The sequence below is a fragment of the Hevea brasiliensis genome, chromosome 3, assembly GCF_030052815.1.
Source record: "Hevea brasiliensis isolate MT/VB/25A 57/8 chromosome 3, ASM3005281v1, whole genome shotgun sequence".
Taxonomy (NCBI): domain Eukaryota; kingdom Viridiplantae; phylum Streptophyta; class Magnoliopsida; order Malpighiales; family Euphorbiaceae; genus Hevea; species Hevea brasiliensis.
In genome coordinates, this window is record NC_079495.1 from 6686186 (window position 1) to 6703812 (window position 17627).

Consider the following 17627-nt stretch of genomic DNA (forward strand, 5'->3'; position numbering starts at 1 on the left):
AACCATTTAAACAGAGAAATCTACAGGTTCCCATTTCTTTTCCTTTGATATATAGGGCTGATATTTCCAAGATCACATGCAACATACTTTGCCCTCTTATATTAAAAAATTTCTATTTAAGTACATTTTAGCATTTAGTACCAAAAGCTCACTGCACTGTGTGGCAGCGTAAACGGAGTAAATTTTCTTTTGGTACTATGTGCAGTAGTTAGATGGAATAGATACAAAAGTAGACGTAATAACAGTGCTGGTCACCTTCCACCTACTTGTACTCTCTAGGCAAAAATTAGATAAAAACTCTTGACTTAGGAGTTTCCTTGTGCAGAATAGTTTGAGAACAGTTCCTGATCCAATTTATCAGTCTTTCTCAAAGTATCCTTTCATTGTTTTTTTCAGTTCACTACTGGCTTATTGTGACACTTTATTCATCTAAAAATGTATTAAATCTTTATATTTTTGTTTCACTTAGCATGTTATTGCCTAAGTTGAGTGTAAAAGAATGATTTATTGGTCTATTTTTTACGCGATGATGCTCATGTTAAGTTTTTTCCTGAATCGTTACTTCATAAAATATCATTGTTTATCGCATACACTGCTTTTAGGGTTATTATAATTCATACCCTTACATATTCTTGTATTTCTTTTATGATATAAACTAAGGTATGAAGAAATTTTATATATATATATATATCAATTTCATCTTAATTAGTTAAATGTTGTTTGGAAAATTCTTGTTTAGACTCAGATTATCATGAATCCAATACATGACATGTATAATAAGGTTCACATATAAAATATGTGAGACTCACATATTTATCTTCTGAATTTATAATAAATCAAGTTTAGATAAGTTTTTCTCATGTTGTTTCTTGATAGACAATTAGATTGGGTCCTTCATTATATACAGTAACTAATGAATGGCTCAGTTTAAAGTACAATTTGAGAATTTTGTACAAAAAATGCAGAGAATTGAAAAGGGTAAACGTGATTGTGTATTTAATCTTGGTGTTTAATTAGAATGCCAAATAAACAGAATCAAATTATGCTCAGTACATGCAATAATTGGGCAGTGAATTGCAGGCCTGGCTAGTGGCTAGCTACTACGACTAATTCTACAATGATGCCTATCTCTTGCAAATTACAATATTGTTGTCATTATTGAGTTTTCTTTTCGTGCAAACAGCACTTATTATGTTACAATTAATTTCACAATAATAATGAGTTGCAATTATATAGTTTGGGAATTTAAATATTTTATAAACAACTGTCCTCTTTTAGCTTCTTCTTCAGGAAAAATTCCTTCAGAGTGTGACTCATACTAGAGGCCTGTTTGGAAGGCAACTTCAGGAATTATAGATTATGAGTGAATTAATGAAAGTTTCTGATATTGACATGTAATTGAAGTGAGTACTTGAATAATTGAATTGAAATTTGTCTTCTGGTCCATTGATTAGTGTTTTTCTTAGACCAATAATGTTAGTTGTCAGATACTTGAATTACAGGAGAAAAACGTAGGATTTGTTAGTCATTATTTTACATGGAGTGGCTATAGCTTGAGAAACCAGCTTTACATTGATCTATCTTTTCACATATGACATGAATTGCCAAGACCTTGAATTTTTTTGCTAATAAATGTTGACATTTGTGCATTCCATTCCCACTTCCTGTCTCCTTTTTATATATGTACATAATTTTTTAGCTATTGATAAAAAAATGCCAAATTTTATTGTGTTTTGATTAATTTAATTTATTTAATCTTGGCATAATCAATCAAAATTTCAAAATATACACAATTTTTATTCAAATTTTTCAAAATTTTGAAAATTTATTGTAATTTTTTCCAAATTATTTCAACATATTCTTTCACTTTATTTTTCTGGCTGACCTAATTTCATCAATACCATCAACTACTTTTAAATTTCATTTTGATATCTATAGTGTATCAAAATTCTTAGTCATTTGATCAAATTGTATGATTTTAGTTATGAACTTTCTCTTTTTACTATTACTAAATCTTATCAATATTTGATGCTCAATGTTTATTAAATGCAATTATGGAAGAGTTTATAAATGTGATAATGTTATCTTTTCAATGGTAAGTATAAACAAGTCAAAAAATAAAGTTCAAAATTCAATTGATAAAAATTAGATAAAATTTTAATTAACTTTTAGAAATTTGACTTTTTTTTAAGATTTAAATGTTTGGATTAAATTATCAAAACTAAAAAATATTTAACTTTTTTTATAATTATGTCTAATTTTTTTATTGGTGGAGAAATTCCCTCTTGATCATTTAGTTTGAAAAACACAAACTTGCTTTTCTGCCCTTAATTTTTTATGGGTTTTTTTTAATGATAATTGAAGTTATTATTACATAATATTATTATTATTATTATTAAACTTTAATTTTCACCAAATTTTATTGAAATATATATATATATATATATATATATGTTTATTTACTTATAAAACAAAATAGACTTACATATATATCTATTATGTGGCCTTTGATATTAATAATTAGGTTCGAGAGAGAGAGAGAGAGAGAGAGAGAGAGAGAGAGAGAGAGAGAGAGAGAGAGAGAGAGAGAGAGAGAGAGAGATGTAGAGAAATTTCAACCTTTGTTTGATTGCATTTTCAAAAGGAATTAAATACTTGATGAAACTGATTAAGCTAGGGTTGAGCAGAATTCGGTTCAAACCGAAAAATCGAATCGAATTGAGTCAATTCGATTTAATAGGTTTGGTTTTAAAATTCATTCGGTTTCGTTCGGTTCGGTTTGGTTTTACATTATAAAAATTTTGGTTGTTTCGATTCGATTTTGAAGAGAAAAAAATTGGTTAAATCGAACCGAATAGTAATTTATATATTCAAATCGAACCAAATCAAATCGAATTGATTTTTGAATTGATTTATTTTTATGGAAAATTTATGAATTATATTTAATTATATATATATTAATTATTTAATTTCATTGATTAATGGTTATTAGGTTCAAATTAAAGTCAAAATTAGACCAAATAACTTGAAAATCAAGTCTAAATTAAAAAATCAATCAAAAATTAAAACTGATCGGTTTAGACCGAACCAAACCGAAACTGAGCGGTTCGATTCAATTCGATTTTTTACCTATTTCGATTCGGTTCGGTTTCTAAAATTTAAAATTTTTATAATTTAATTCGATTCGGTTCAATTCGATTCCATTCGAACCGAATGCTCACCCCCCAGATTCATCAGCTCAAGCTTAAGCTCAATAATGTGAAGAGTATTAATCTGTCATATATAATATTGCTAACAGTAGAAAATATCTCTTGTCTCTCTATTTTATTAGCTGCAAATATTAGACAATAAACTTGTTGCAAACACTGATGAGAGACAAAACACAAATCCCAACATCAATAGTCGATATAGATAACACAATCTTACCAATCTTGTATTATTGCTGAGTTGTTTGTTTGTAAATTCATTGAATAAGCCAATCAAAATCTTGGAATTCTTACCTTTTTGTGCTGCCACAGTGTTTACACAGTAAGATTAGAGAAGAAGAACTCAATATGTTGTACTATAATTACCCTAGCACAAAATAATAATAATAATAATAATAATAATAATAATAATAATAATAATAATAATAATAATAATAATAACATTTTGAAAAAAATATTATTTTCTAATTTTTATAATAAAAATGTATCACATTTATATTTATTAAAAAAATCAATTTTTATTAGATTTTTTATTTTTATGAGTCGATCTATCTATCTATCAGAAATTAATTTAAATATGTTGATATTAAATTTTACTAATTTGTATTAATAAAATTTATTAGATTATGAAAGAAATTGCCCTTAAATCAATATATTCTAAAAGATCACAGCCTAAAATCTACATACCGAAACTCAGGAGATTTTGCATCTTGTAAGGGTAACTAAAGCATCAAAGAAGAAAAGAAAGAAAAATCTGAAATTTCCACAGAGATGAACTCACTCAAACTAACAATACCCACCTAACATGTCTCTTTGGGGCTCTGTTGCAGACATAAAAGGCGAACAAGGTACAAATAAAGGTGGGAAAATAAAGATAGGGCTGTCTAACTACCATTTTATGTGTTACTTTAAGTCACACACAGCAGATGGGACAACCTTTTTTTTTTTTTGTTCTGAGGGTTGGTTTTTGCCATGAAAGCTTTGGTACTACTACCTCAGTATAATGAAAAAACAGTGTCCAGTACCGACAGGGTTCACAGAAGTGACCCATCTCTCTATTGCCTTCATCATCACCTTTCTATGTCAATTAACCCAATTTTTCTTTATTTCTTTTCATTCTACCCTCCTTAATATCATCGATATGTCCATTTCATAAAATATTTAATACTTCGAGCTGTTGCTTATCATCCAATGTCCCACCAAATGTTCAAAATCTAGCCATACCCTTTACGATTTTGATCCATTCTTTATTCTTCTAAAACGTGTTTATCGGTTTTCTATCTCTGGTCTTAAACTTGCCACATCCCTTTATGCTTACCATGTAAAATTCTTTCTATTTTGCACTCGCAGAGACTTGGTCTAATGATAATAAGTGCAATTCTCAACTTGACAAGATATATATCAAGATATGTATGTGTGTGTGTGTGCGCATTGAAGTTTGGCACTAAATTAAGCTGTTTGTGGGTACCTGCAATTGCCATGGAAATATCATTTTCTTTCTGCATTTTTAATTTTTATCTGCAGAAGAGACATAAGAACCTTATCATAACCTGATCTTTTTCATCTCCGCTTCAACATTTGCACTGGATCATAACCCACCTTTCTCGTCGATCCACTTGTCTTGACAAGAGATAGATTATATACACGTGTTTATCTGTAGACCTTCATGAACTGTTAACTGATACCCAGTTTGAATATCTACATATTCCGCACACGTGTGACTAATTCTGAAGGTAGACAGAGAATACTGAACATGATTTTGTTTATATACTAAGAACCTCCATTGAAAATGAATATGTAGAAGATGGATGGATCTCTTACTATATTTTGAAATTTCACAAGAAGACAATATACTATACACACTTCGTAATTTTTAATTACTTTTAATTGTAGTTAATTAGTTAATTAATCCTCATTCAAGAGCAAGTGAATCATTTCATTTACACAAGAAATTAATTAATTATACTGGACTGAAGATGAAGAGACTAATGGGTGTTCTTAGAATCATCTCATTTGCACGATTAAAAAGATTAACTAATTAGCAGCTAAAGAAAATCTGACTTTCTCATTTGTTCAAGTTATATTTATCGAATTACAGATGAAGATCTAAACTCACATGGTCTTGGACGCTTGGCTTGGACTCGTATCCATATCGCCCCTGCGAGCTAGAGCCACTCACCTGCGAGGGCTTCAACTCTTCGCCTGCAAATAAAGGCAAGGGATGCACAGAACGGTCTCGATGAAGAGTAGCACTACCATGAACGGCTGGGATCCGCCACAAGCCGAGTGGACTCCCATTGATGGGTTGCTGAGAGTAGGAGCCATGGCTACCATAAAACCTAGAATTATTAGGGTGGCTATTCCATGAAGGATAAGACATGGGTGGGTTAGGAGTTGAGCCTATCCTGTAGTTCATCAGCCCATAAATATGAGCATCAGAGAGGCTGTTGTGAACCATGGCCGACTGAAGATGAGCCCTTTTTGCGTGCTGGCGCTCTCTTTTGTGTGCGTTTTGATGGCCACCCAAGGCTTGAGAAGTAGGGAAATTTCTACAACAGTAATGACACTCAAATCTTCTATTGTTATCTCCGCTAGTCTCGCTTTCTTTTGCAGTACTGTCTTCATTGGTTTCGGCAGACGCAGACTCATCAGCCGCCGCACTAGTGTCATTGCCTCCAAATTCTATGCCAAAGAGACGAATGCCCTTTTCTTTGACGGGTGCAGGACGGATAAAAGGAAGCTGAGAGAAGGATTCCACGTTCATGAAGTCATGAGTCTCTCTTTCACTCTTATCCATCAAGAAAATTGAGTAATTTATACTAGCTAGCTCTAGATTATGTTCTAGTGTTTAAGCAGGAGATCAAGGTGGAGCTAGGGTGAGGAGGAGAAGGCGGCGGTGGTGGTGGTGGAGGAGAAATTGATGAGATAGGGAGATGGAGGAGGAGGAGGAGGAGAAGGGGTTTTGTATGTGGAGATGTAGAGGAGGTGGGACCTATAAAGGGTGATGGTGTTATGAATGGACAATTGGGGCTGACCCATCTGAGAGTGAGGGCTGACAAGGCCACAAGTTCTGGTCAGAACTCAGATGAGATGAGAGTGGCTTCGGCTTCTCGATCTAAGTACTATCTTTGCTTGCTTTCACTTGTTTCTTTTTTGGTTTGTTTTGGAAAGTTCCTAACTTCTTGATCATAATCATGTTTTACACCCCATACCTTGTCTTAATATGGAACTTACTCGCATTTTATAATATCCTAATTAATAAATGGGCTATATCATATGAATTTTTTTTTATTTAAATTCAATTTATTATAAATTTAAAACATAATATATAATTAGATTCATATAAAAAATAAATAAAATTCATATATTTATATATTAAATAGGATGAACGATGTCTACAAAAAATTATTTTCAAATCACACATACTTATAAATTTAAATGATACTTCAAATTTTAATTTACAGCTATATTTTTTTTTATAAAATAACAAAAACATAATTATTAAATATATAGTTACTATTTATTATATTAAAATTTTATAATTTTTTATTTAAAATATAAATTAAAATTCTCAATCATTTCAACATACCCTCAATTGAAGCAAAAGAATTTAGAACCTTTAGAAAGTTGAAAATTTCACACTTCTCAAAGTAATTAATTATAATATAGTCTAAAGATTATATATATATATATATATATATATATATATATATATATATATATATATAGCTATCATACTATTTTCATATTATAATAAATCTCTTGTCTTTTTAATTAATTTCATGTTTTTCTTCCCTAATATCATTATTTTGATGCTAACAACACGTATGTAGTGTATAGCTGAATATCACTTCAAGGAATGATATATATGTCTGAAGGGGTGGCTCAACACATGTTCAAGAAAAGCACACATCAGAAAAAATAGAATAAATACACATCAGAGAAATGGAATAAATTTTCTCATTCACTCAATTTTATTAATTATTTTATTTTAATTTATTTTAATAAAATTATTCATAAAATCATTTATTTTTTTCATTAATAATTACTTAATTAATAGAATTTTCAGTGAAACTCTTATGTGATGTATCTTATGTAACTTTAAATCATAAAAAATTTATCTCATTATCAGATCAGATTAAAAAAAAAATTGTCTTTATATTATTTACTATTTTTACTAAATCAAAGAAAAAAAATTTTAATCTAATTGTAATTTTTTTTTAATTTAAAATCACGTAAAACACGCTATATGGGAAATTTATTGGAGATTCTATCAAATTTTAGTTTAAGCGAATTAAAATAAAATATGAGTGATTTTATGAAAATAAATAAGTATAATGACTAAAATAAGATAATTTATAAAATTAAGTAATTGCAGATAAAATTTATTCTAGAAAAATATGATATTTGTGGATTCATTATTTAATAATATTTAATTAAGACAATTCTTTTAATGAAAGAAGAAAAATGAGACCGAAATTAAAGAGTTTATCCAAATTGAAATGTGCTTATTATTGGATTAATTAAATGTATAAGTGTCCAGATTTTTTTTTTCTTCAAATTTTAAAAAACTAAAAATCAAGTTTAAAGATGCAATGATTTTATGTTAATCTGACTTAGTTTAGTAATTAAAGATATATTACTGATTTTGTAGACTTGTATTCGAATTCTCACTTTCTTAATTTTTTTAAAAAAATTAATAATTTTGTAAATGTAATCTAATTAATTTGTTAATGGGAAAAAAATAAAAATAAAAATGAGAAATAGAATTTTAATTTATTTATTAGGATGTACAAAAGATATTCTTAAATAAAATTTGTGTGCACCTACAGCATGCATGATGGAAGGGCAATAATTGTTTTCTTAGTAGGAAATTGGAAGAGTGGAAACTTGAATTTGAATCTGTCAAATGTGTCACACCTTTGATCATAGAATTAAGTTAGGTTAGGTTAGATAATTATTGAATTTGTCTTAAAATGTTGTATTATGTAAGGAATTTAAAAAAAAAAAAAATCCAAAAAGAGGTTCTTTATAAGTATGATTAATATTGTAATACAGCTGAGACACAAAAGAGGGATAGTGAAGGTTCACCATACTTGTTTCCTTCAAGACCATCTTGCACAAACATGTCTTTATCAGTCAACACCCGCGTTAGTAAGTATTGTAAGAAAGAGCCAGCTATGAGAGAGTTATGAATTATGATCTCTCTCTCTCTCTCTCTCTCTCTCTCTCTCTCTCTGTTCAAAAGGCACAAACACTACTAAAACACAATCTCTCTCCTGGACCAGATACTAGAAGTTGGTGTTGCTTCTTTATAGCGGTTGGCTGTTTTTTTTATATCTGTTGCAGGGATTCTGCAAAGTGGTCCTCAAAAATGTTACCCAGATTACACGAATGGAGCTCACCAGTAATCATCTCTTTCCCTTCCCTCCCTCTCTGTTACAAAGTACACCGCTTCTCTTTTCCCCTCTCTCGCTCTCTCTCTCTATTTTTTTTTCCTTGGTTGCAGTGACATCAAAATGCCTTCTCTCCTTTTTGCCTTCTGATCATTTTACAGAAGATTCTTTCTCTCTCTCTCTCAGTTTTTTTTTTAATTGGATTGCATATCTCTTTCTTTCATTAACTCCACTTCACATTGCAAAATTGAAAATTCAAACATAAGAGCCATTTGAGATGTCTCGTTAGGACTAAAAAAATTCTCTTTTAGCTTCTGTTTATTTTGCCAAAAATACTTTTGTATGTGTAAAAAATATTTTTTATGAATTTTTTATTATTATTTAGTATAATATTAAAATAATAAGATATATATATATATATAAAGTACTTTTACATTTTAATAAAATTATCAAAAATCTATAAAACAACTTCCTCTTTTAAGTTATTTTCTTAAAAATAGCTTATTTTTTCTTTTAATTAAGAAAATATTTTTTTATTAATCTATTTTTCTAAGTGTTCTAAATACTAAAAAATCTGAAAAATATTTTTTTAAAAAATATTGTTAGCTAAGCCTTAATTTGATAAATGCTCTCTTCATCTACTTGATAGGCTTAATTTTGCGTGTACACAATGCTTTTGTTGAATATATATGTATATAAAAACCATCTGCAAGCGTCTATCATGTACTATAACTAAATGTAAAGAAGATTAACAGTTTAATTAATGTGAACAATTAGGTAATTAATTAATCTTGGCATCCACCTAATGATTAAAAGATCTATGAGTATCTTTTATGGTGAATTTATTTTTTATTCAATTAATTTATTTATATTTTATTATTAGATAAATTATTAATAATTCATTTAATAGATGTTATTTACAAAATAAAACATTGTTTTTATTAAAAATATAGTAACTTTAGAATTCTCCTTATTTTTATTAAAAAGAATATTATCACATAATTGAAACTTAATTAAGTATTATGTTTGATATGATTTAACTGAATGCATTAGAATGTAGTCGAATAAACATTTTAATAACATAATAAATTAAAAATCCATTTCATTACATTATTATATATACTTTGTAAAAATTTTTACCATTAAAAGTATAAAATTTATTATCATAAACAGATATTTTATAATAAAATTATATTTATTATAAAAAAATTACTGACAATAATAATTATTATTATAAAAAATTTATTAATGAATAATAATTACTATCATATCTTTTTTATATACTATTATCAGTAATTATTAATGTTACTATTGTATGTTAGTTTTATATTAGCAAAATTAACACAGCTATCAAACCTTTATTGCTAATTTTAATATTTATTACAATGATATAATATACTATAATTACGTTACAGTAAGTTTTTTTTTAGTTGAATATATATATATATATATTTTTTTTGAATTGTAAAAAATGAGGGCTCTTCAGGTATGACGGTCATAGCCCTTTTTGGCCTGAGACCCGGGGTCACCGGTTGATGTTCTCGATTTAACTCAACTCCATAGAAAGAGATTTACCATTGAACCCGAGATGGCACCCAATGAGACGAACCATTAGACAACCAACTGCCGACTCCCATTGCACTCCTAAGTAAAGATAATATTTAGTTATCATGCTGGTGCGGAGCGTCCAACCGTTTCATGTAATTATAATTGAGACTCGAAGCATATTAGTATAAATTGTTATTATTATTATTATTATTATTATTATTATTATTATTATTTGTTATCTATATACAAAAGGGAATTGTTTCTTTCTTTCACTTGTTCCAAGAATAAGCAGGACCAAAGCAACTTTTTTTTTTTAAACCATTGTTGAGCATAAAAATTTTGTTTCTTCTCATTTAGAGGTAGGAGAGAGTTTTGAGAGGCAATCTTCTACTTTTGTTGCTATAAGAGGATAGTGTACTGAGGCATTTTCATGGGTTATTTCTAAAATGGTAATTTAATGATAGTTTTAGAGTGTTTCTGCAAATAAACAGTCTGGTGGCTAGCTTTATTCGTGCATGTTTATAGCAACTTGCACTGGTTTTAGCAATTATTCTTTGCCCCAACTCAGCCTCTCACACTTGTTCATATAGCAGGACAAGTCACTATCCCTCTCTTTCTCTGTCATTATTTCTTCTTGGGCTCTGCCATTAATATAGATGAGCTTTCTTAGATTGCTTTGGCTGAAGCACATTTTGCCTTTTTTTTACTCTTTTATATTGAATTTGGGAGTTTAATGGAAGTACCCTTTGAGGGTAAGCATCATCTCAAGATGTGGGGTCAGCACCTGCACCTCCCACCCAACATGCCTTGGCTTGACCCCTTCATTCATATGCATTCATGCAAATCACCTAGCTTGGTTCTTATTTGCCATTAAAGTCACGATCACACAGGTTTTTGTGGCTTGGAAGGAGGGGGGCCATATGGTTTTCAACACTTGAATGCAACTGTACTATATATATATATATATATATATATATATATATATATATATATATATATATAGTTTATTAGTTGTTATAAAATCCTGACCAATCCAGTGAATTAACTTAGTTAATAAGTTACTTGATATAAAATTGAACTGACTCTCTCATTTAATTAGATAAAGAGTTGAATGATTCAATAATTGAACTGGTGAATCGTAAATCCAATGACTCGATTGACTTAAATTTTTTTTAATGAAAATTTTAAAAAATATCAATGATATTGATATTTTAATATTTAAAAATTTATACCTATATTTAGTTAATGAATAAAATATTATTTAGCTATATCTTATTTATAGCAATATAAGAAATTTTATAAAATGATTTTAATATATAGTTAATATTTCATAAATATTAAGAAGGTAGTTATTCATTTACAATTTTTTTTATTTTATATATTAATTATAAATTTTGAAAATAAAAATTTAAAATTTAAATATTTTTTATTTTTTATATAAAATTTAAAAGTATTACTAAGATATATATAAATATAGCTTGATAAATATTGAAATATTAATTTTAAAAATAAAGTTTAATTAATTAAATTTATTTAATTATATTAATAAGTGTAATATTTAATTAATATATATTTAATTATTTTTTAATAATTAATTAGTAACCCATCGACTTAGTCTTTCAATCAAATTAAACTTTGAACTGTATTTAATAATTATTAGAAAATTATCTGATGTGAATTTCCCTTGCTGTTTCCTTTTGGCTCTTGATGCGGCAACATCTTATGCGACGTTTCGTAACTAATTAATGAAAATGAATTCTCTCTTGAAAAGTATTCATTTCTTATGGGTTAAGAATTTTTTTTAGTAAAAAGATTGGAAGTGTGAAGACTCAAATTTAAAATTTATTATGTGAATGATATATTTTTAGTCATTTAATTATATCAGATTAAGTTTATTAATTAAAATTTATTTAAATTTTTTTTTGAAATTATTTATTTCAAATATATTATGTCGATATTATAAAAAATACTCTTTAAATTAATTAAAAAAATTAATTTTAATGTGAAAAACTAATTTAAAAATATCCCAAGTAAAAGAAAATAATTCCCTTTTACTTGTTGATCGATAAGATCAAAATTTGGAAATAGCCAATTCATTAATAAGCATGGCTTGGTTAATTAATTCTACTCTTAGGCTCTCTTTGTTTCATGAACAATATTTTTTATATTTTTTTAGTATTTTAAACACTTAGAAAAATAGATTAATAAAAAAAATTTTTCTAATAAAAAAAATTTGACTTACTCTTTTTAAAATAGGAAGTTATTTTTTATTTTTATAAACTTTAATAATTTTATTAAAATATATATATATATATATATATATATATATATATATATATAACACATATCATTAATTTAATATTATAACCAAATAATAAAAAATATTTTCTTAAAAAATATTTTTTATATATAAATTATTTTTCGTGAAATAAACTGAGCTTATTTTTGAATAAAACATTATCTTCTTTTCCCCACTAGATGTGTCTATGAAGAGCTTAAATTCATGAGGATGAATTTATTCATCGTTAAATTAAATTTTTATATATGGATTCATGTACTATATATATATATTTTAATTAATTTTGCACATATATGAATACAAATATTTCATCTAACAGTAATTAATGAAGTCAAGCTTATATTAGATCTACCCTTCCCTATTTGAAAATTCTAAAGCACCCAAATTTTTTAGGGTAGTTAGATTTTATGATTTTATTTAATGCACCTGTTGTTATGGAAACTATCATTTTAATGATAAATGCACAATATTAATGTTGTCGATTAGTAGGTGCATTTCTCATTAAAATAATAATTCTCCCTACTAATAGGATCATTAAATAATCCTTAATATGAATGTAAAAGTATCATTAATTTAATATTACAACCAAATAATGAAAAATACTTTATAAAAAATATTTTCATGAAAAATATGTTTTATATATATATAAAAGTTATTTTCTGTGAAACAAATAGAGCTTTAATTTTGAATAAAACATTATCTTCTTTTCCTTATTGGGTATATTTATAGAGAGCTCGAATTCATATGAGGATGAGTTTATTCACCGTTAGATTGAATTTTTGCATATAAATTTGTATACTCTATATATATATTTTAATTAATTTTGCACATATTTTCATACAAATATTTTATTTAATGATAATTAAAATTCATTCTCATATGAAGTCGAATTTATATTATATGTACTCTTTTCTATTTTCTATTTGAAAATTCTATAGTACCCAAATTCTTTAGGGTAGTTAGATTTTATGATTTTATTTAATGCACCTGTTATTATGGAAACTATCATTTTAATGATAAATGCGCCATATTAATGCTGGGGATTAGTAGGTGCATTTGTCATTAAAATTATAATTCTCCCCACTAATAGGATCATTAAATAAACCTTAATGTGAATGCAAAAGTATATTAAATAAAGTTTAACAGGTGTAAATTGATGCTCATTAGAATAATTGTATATTTTATGTAAGGATAGATTTAATCATTATTGAATTAAATATTTATATCAAAATTTATATAAAATTAATTAAAATGTATATAAAAAATATAAATATAAATATAAATATTTAATCTAATAATTAATAATTCCATTTTTATATAAAATCGAGTTTGTAATTGTTGCATTCATTTTTTTAATTAGATATTTCCTTTCGTCTTTTAAATTAATAAATAATAATTAATGGAGACAACATTTTATAGTTTTCAATTTTTTTAAATTAATTATACAATTTGAAGGTGATAACTTTTAATCTGAATTTTAATAGTCAGCAAAATTAAGAATCGATTCAACAATCAGTAAGATCTAACCTGAATTTTTATACAGTAATCTAAATCAACTCATGCGAGCATATATAAGTCCAAAGTTCACTACTTAATTATCACCCTCCAACAACAAAAGGGTCAGCATAATTTTCCCTTCAGTGATAAAAAAAAACAGAAGGGTCACCATCCTCAGAAACCCTAGATAGGTAATTCTTCGCAAGTTGGAAAGAACAACTTGTTAAGGCTTGGCTCAGCTTGGGATCTGCTCTGCAACTGCGATATACATATATAGCAGCTGCTAGCCACATTGATTGATCTGTATGAATACAAGAGGTTCTCATCTCTCTTTCCCATTAGGTGGATTGAATGTGACATTGGCTCTGAGAAACTCATGTCCTGACCTTTTCATCACTTAAATTTGCTCCCACACAACCCCATATATGTAATATATCCCTTTGGCTTTGGCTTCCTTCGTGGACTAAATGGATGCAAATGCTCTGGTGGTCATTCTAATCAACTATATATAAGTCTCCATTTCTTGCTTGAATGAGACAATTTTATTGTCATCAATTCATCATCATCCCCAAATTTTGACAATATATATATAATTTGCCATTATATTAAAAGCAGATTTTTATCGTCACCAAATTAATTATTAATTTAAAAGTTATCTCTATATATCCTTGCTGCTAAAGTGATTGATTTCAGCCTTGCTGGGATCCCAAAAATGTCCTTTGATTCCCAAATTATTCCCACTCATCATTTGAAATTATTTATTTATTAAGAAGTCATAGATAGAACCTTATGACTAAATATTGTCTTTACTTAAGATTGTAATGGGAGGTGGTGGCAAATTATTCAATGGTTTATTTTACCGGGTATCACCTCGAGTTTAGTGGTAGATTCCTTCTTATGGAGTTGGGTTAAATCAAGGATGTCAACCTGTGACCCGAACTTTGAGTTTAAAGGAGTTATGACCGTTATATCCGGAGAGTTCTCTTTTTTTACTTTTAAAAAAAATCCTTAAAAAAATCCTTTTATTTGCAAATAAATTTATTAATAAAAAAATCATGATTTCAAGAAAATTTCCCATCAAGCAAAAAAGATAAAGTATTTATTATTATTATTATTAACAAATCATTAGAGCCATAATTTAAGCAATATCTTTGGAACGGGGAGTTTCTAACAATGAATTTTTTTTTTAATGATTATTAACACCCGCATGTAAATTTCTACTTTATTTTTAATACGAGAGACTTTGATATTATGTTAAAAAATCAATTAACTTAAAAGCTTTAAGCTCATAGGTGATGAATCCAAGTATAAAATTTTATATCTGCAACAACTATTTGTTTAAATGTATATCTTTCTCATATCTCATATCCAAGTATAAAATTTTATATCTCCAACAACTACTTGTTTAAATGTATATCTTTCACTTGTAGCTAGGGAAGACAGTTTCAAGAACTGTTGATAGAAGTGGAAGTTATGTTTGTTTTCACTATTTGCCAGCTTTACATTGTACTATAAATTGTACCATTTCAAACTCCACCGAATTTTTTTGGAAAATGATACAAACACTCCACTTTTTCACAAGTCAAAATTACTTGCGCAAAAGCCACAGGAATATATAAAAATACCCTTGATTGCAGAGAGGAAAAAAAAGAAAAAGGTGATCAGAAAACACTAATAATATTGTGTCTGAGCTAGTAAACTTGGCCTCAGTTCTCTCTGTTTTTGTTCCCTTTTTCTCCTCCACTTGTAATCATCTAAACATATCATAGATGAGTGTAGCAAACATTTACCACTTTTGCCTGTAACTTCTTTTCTTGATTGAAGTTGAGGCAAAAGCAGACAATTGTATATACATTGGAATGGACTAGTGTTGCAGTCTTGGTACATAAGTCACATGCTAAGGGATGTGTAGTAGTTTTCAAATCATGCATCATGTCAGATTCTAATTGGCTGCCAATCTAAAGATCCAGCAGTTTGGAGATTTGAATTAATGTGGAAGCTAAAGAAAGGAAAAGAAAAGGGTTTTATAGAGACATTCTTTGTTGGCCCTTTCACCACATGTGACTTCTAATTCTCAGCTACAAATTACAGAAAGAAAATTCATTAGTGTTTTATGGAATTTGGGAGATATTTTTCTTTAGGAGATAGCAACAGAAAGAAAGAAAAAGAAAGAATGTGGATGCAATTAGGTTTCCCAATGCAAGCGGAGAAGAGAATATTGGAGCCCACCACTACCATAGCTAGTGTATATATCCCTTAATTAATTTGAAAATTTCATTTTTATATATATGTAGGCCACATCAAAACACATAACAACATGCAATATGGAATAGAAAGCTTTTTCTTCTATATAAACATGTAAAGACCATTAACTGTCAATGTAAGGATAGCTTCTTGAAACTCCTTAAAAGCTTGATGGGTATGATCATTGTTGTCTGGAACTTAGGGCTTGGACCACAGAAAGGGCATCTTTTCAGATGTTGCATTAACAATGTGGGGGCATTTTTAATTATGTGATATCCCTTTGGCCCCTTTCTCTTTTGTATGTACCACTTAATTTTAAACTTTTATATAATTGCTAGTGCAACCCAAAATTCAATTCAATTACTTGTCTATATATAATCAAAGTACAATAAAAACTTCAGAAAATCAATAATTAATTTTGGGAATTTTTTTATTTGTTATTTGAAATGTATACATAAAGAAATAAAATCGGTTCACACATTTGGATTACCTGGTATATGTTGTCAAGACTTCATTGAATTTTCATTAAAAGGAGTGCATGGTCTTCTAATTACTTTTATTGGATATATATGGATTTGCAATCATAAACAATCAATTTTTATTTGTTATATATGTCTCACTTGACATATAATATGTGGTTTCCTTTCCATGTATGATTTTTTTTTTTTCTAGACATGATTATAATGAGGAATCACAGCCTCTACATATAAAGTCAATAATTATTAGTAGCGTCCAATTTATTTGGTGGCGCAAAAAAAAAATAATGGTGGATTTTTGTTTGTATAAATCGAAATGGCTTTAAATACAATATTCAATATATGTGTTGTTTCTTGAATTTCTTGATAGAACTTATTAATATGAGTTCTAAAGTTTGGATTTGAAATTCTTATTTCACTGAATTAATTTTAAATTCTTTTAAAATAGATCAGAGTAATATATAATTTGTAGAATTTAACACTTTATTTATATTGAGCAATTAATGTGTTTGGTATAAGAGAAATTTTGAATTTAAACTTGGTCAATCATAAATTTAAATATAAATATATAATATTTATATATTTAATAGGTGAATATTTGCATATAAGATTTTTCTCGCCTAGTTTGAGTTTACATGAACTCAAAATATAAGATATATGGTAAATTTTATGTTCATGGTAGATTCAATAAGAAATTTCCTCTTATATATATTTTATATTCTGAGTTTATGATGGATGGAATGGATCAAATCTAAATGAGAAAGTTGAATGGGTGGAACATTAAAGTTTAACAGCCGTAGTATCTGAAATTGTTAGGTTGTAAGTTAACGACGTTCACATGAATACTGTTCTCCTCATTTACTTCTCTCTTAAAAATTGGTCCACTTCTTTTATTTACGATGTTGACATCTAATGAGACACCATATTCAATGATCTCTTTCATATCTTACCTTCACTTTAA

General features: G+C 27.6%; 1 protein-coding gene across 1 annotated transcript; it reads right to left on the reverse strand.

The window, feature by feature from the left end:
- Nucleotides 1-5252: 5252 nt before the first annotated feature.
- LOC110658480 (zinc finger protein 8) lies at nucleotides 5253-6352 on the reverse strand. Its single transcript, XM_021816142.2, has one exon. The coding sequence runs from the start codon at nucleotides 6001-6003 to the stop codon at nucleotides 5299-5301; it is 705 nt and encodes a 234-aa protein (XP_021671834.1). The 5' UTR covers nucleotides 6004-6352; the 3' UTR covers nucleotides 5253-5298.
- Nucleotides 6353-17627: the final 11275 nt, after the last annotated feature.

Bases quoted from the DNA above. Each gene is read 5' to 3' on its own strand.
- LOC110658480 (XM_021816142.2), bottom strand. From the start codon at position 6,003: ATGGATAAGAGTGAAAGAGAGACTCATGACTTCATGAACGTGGAATCC.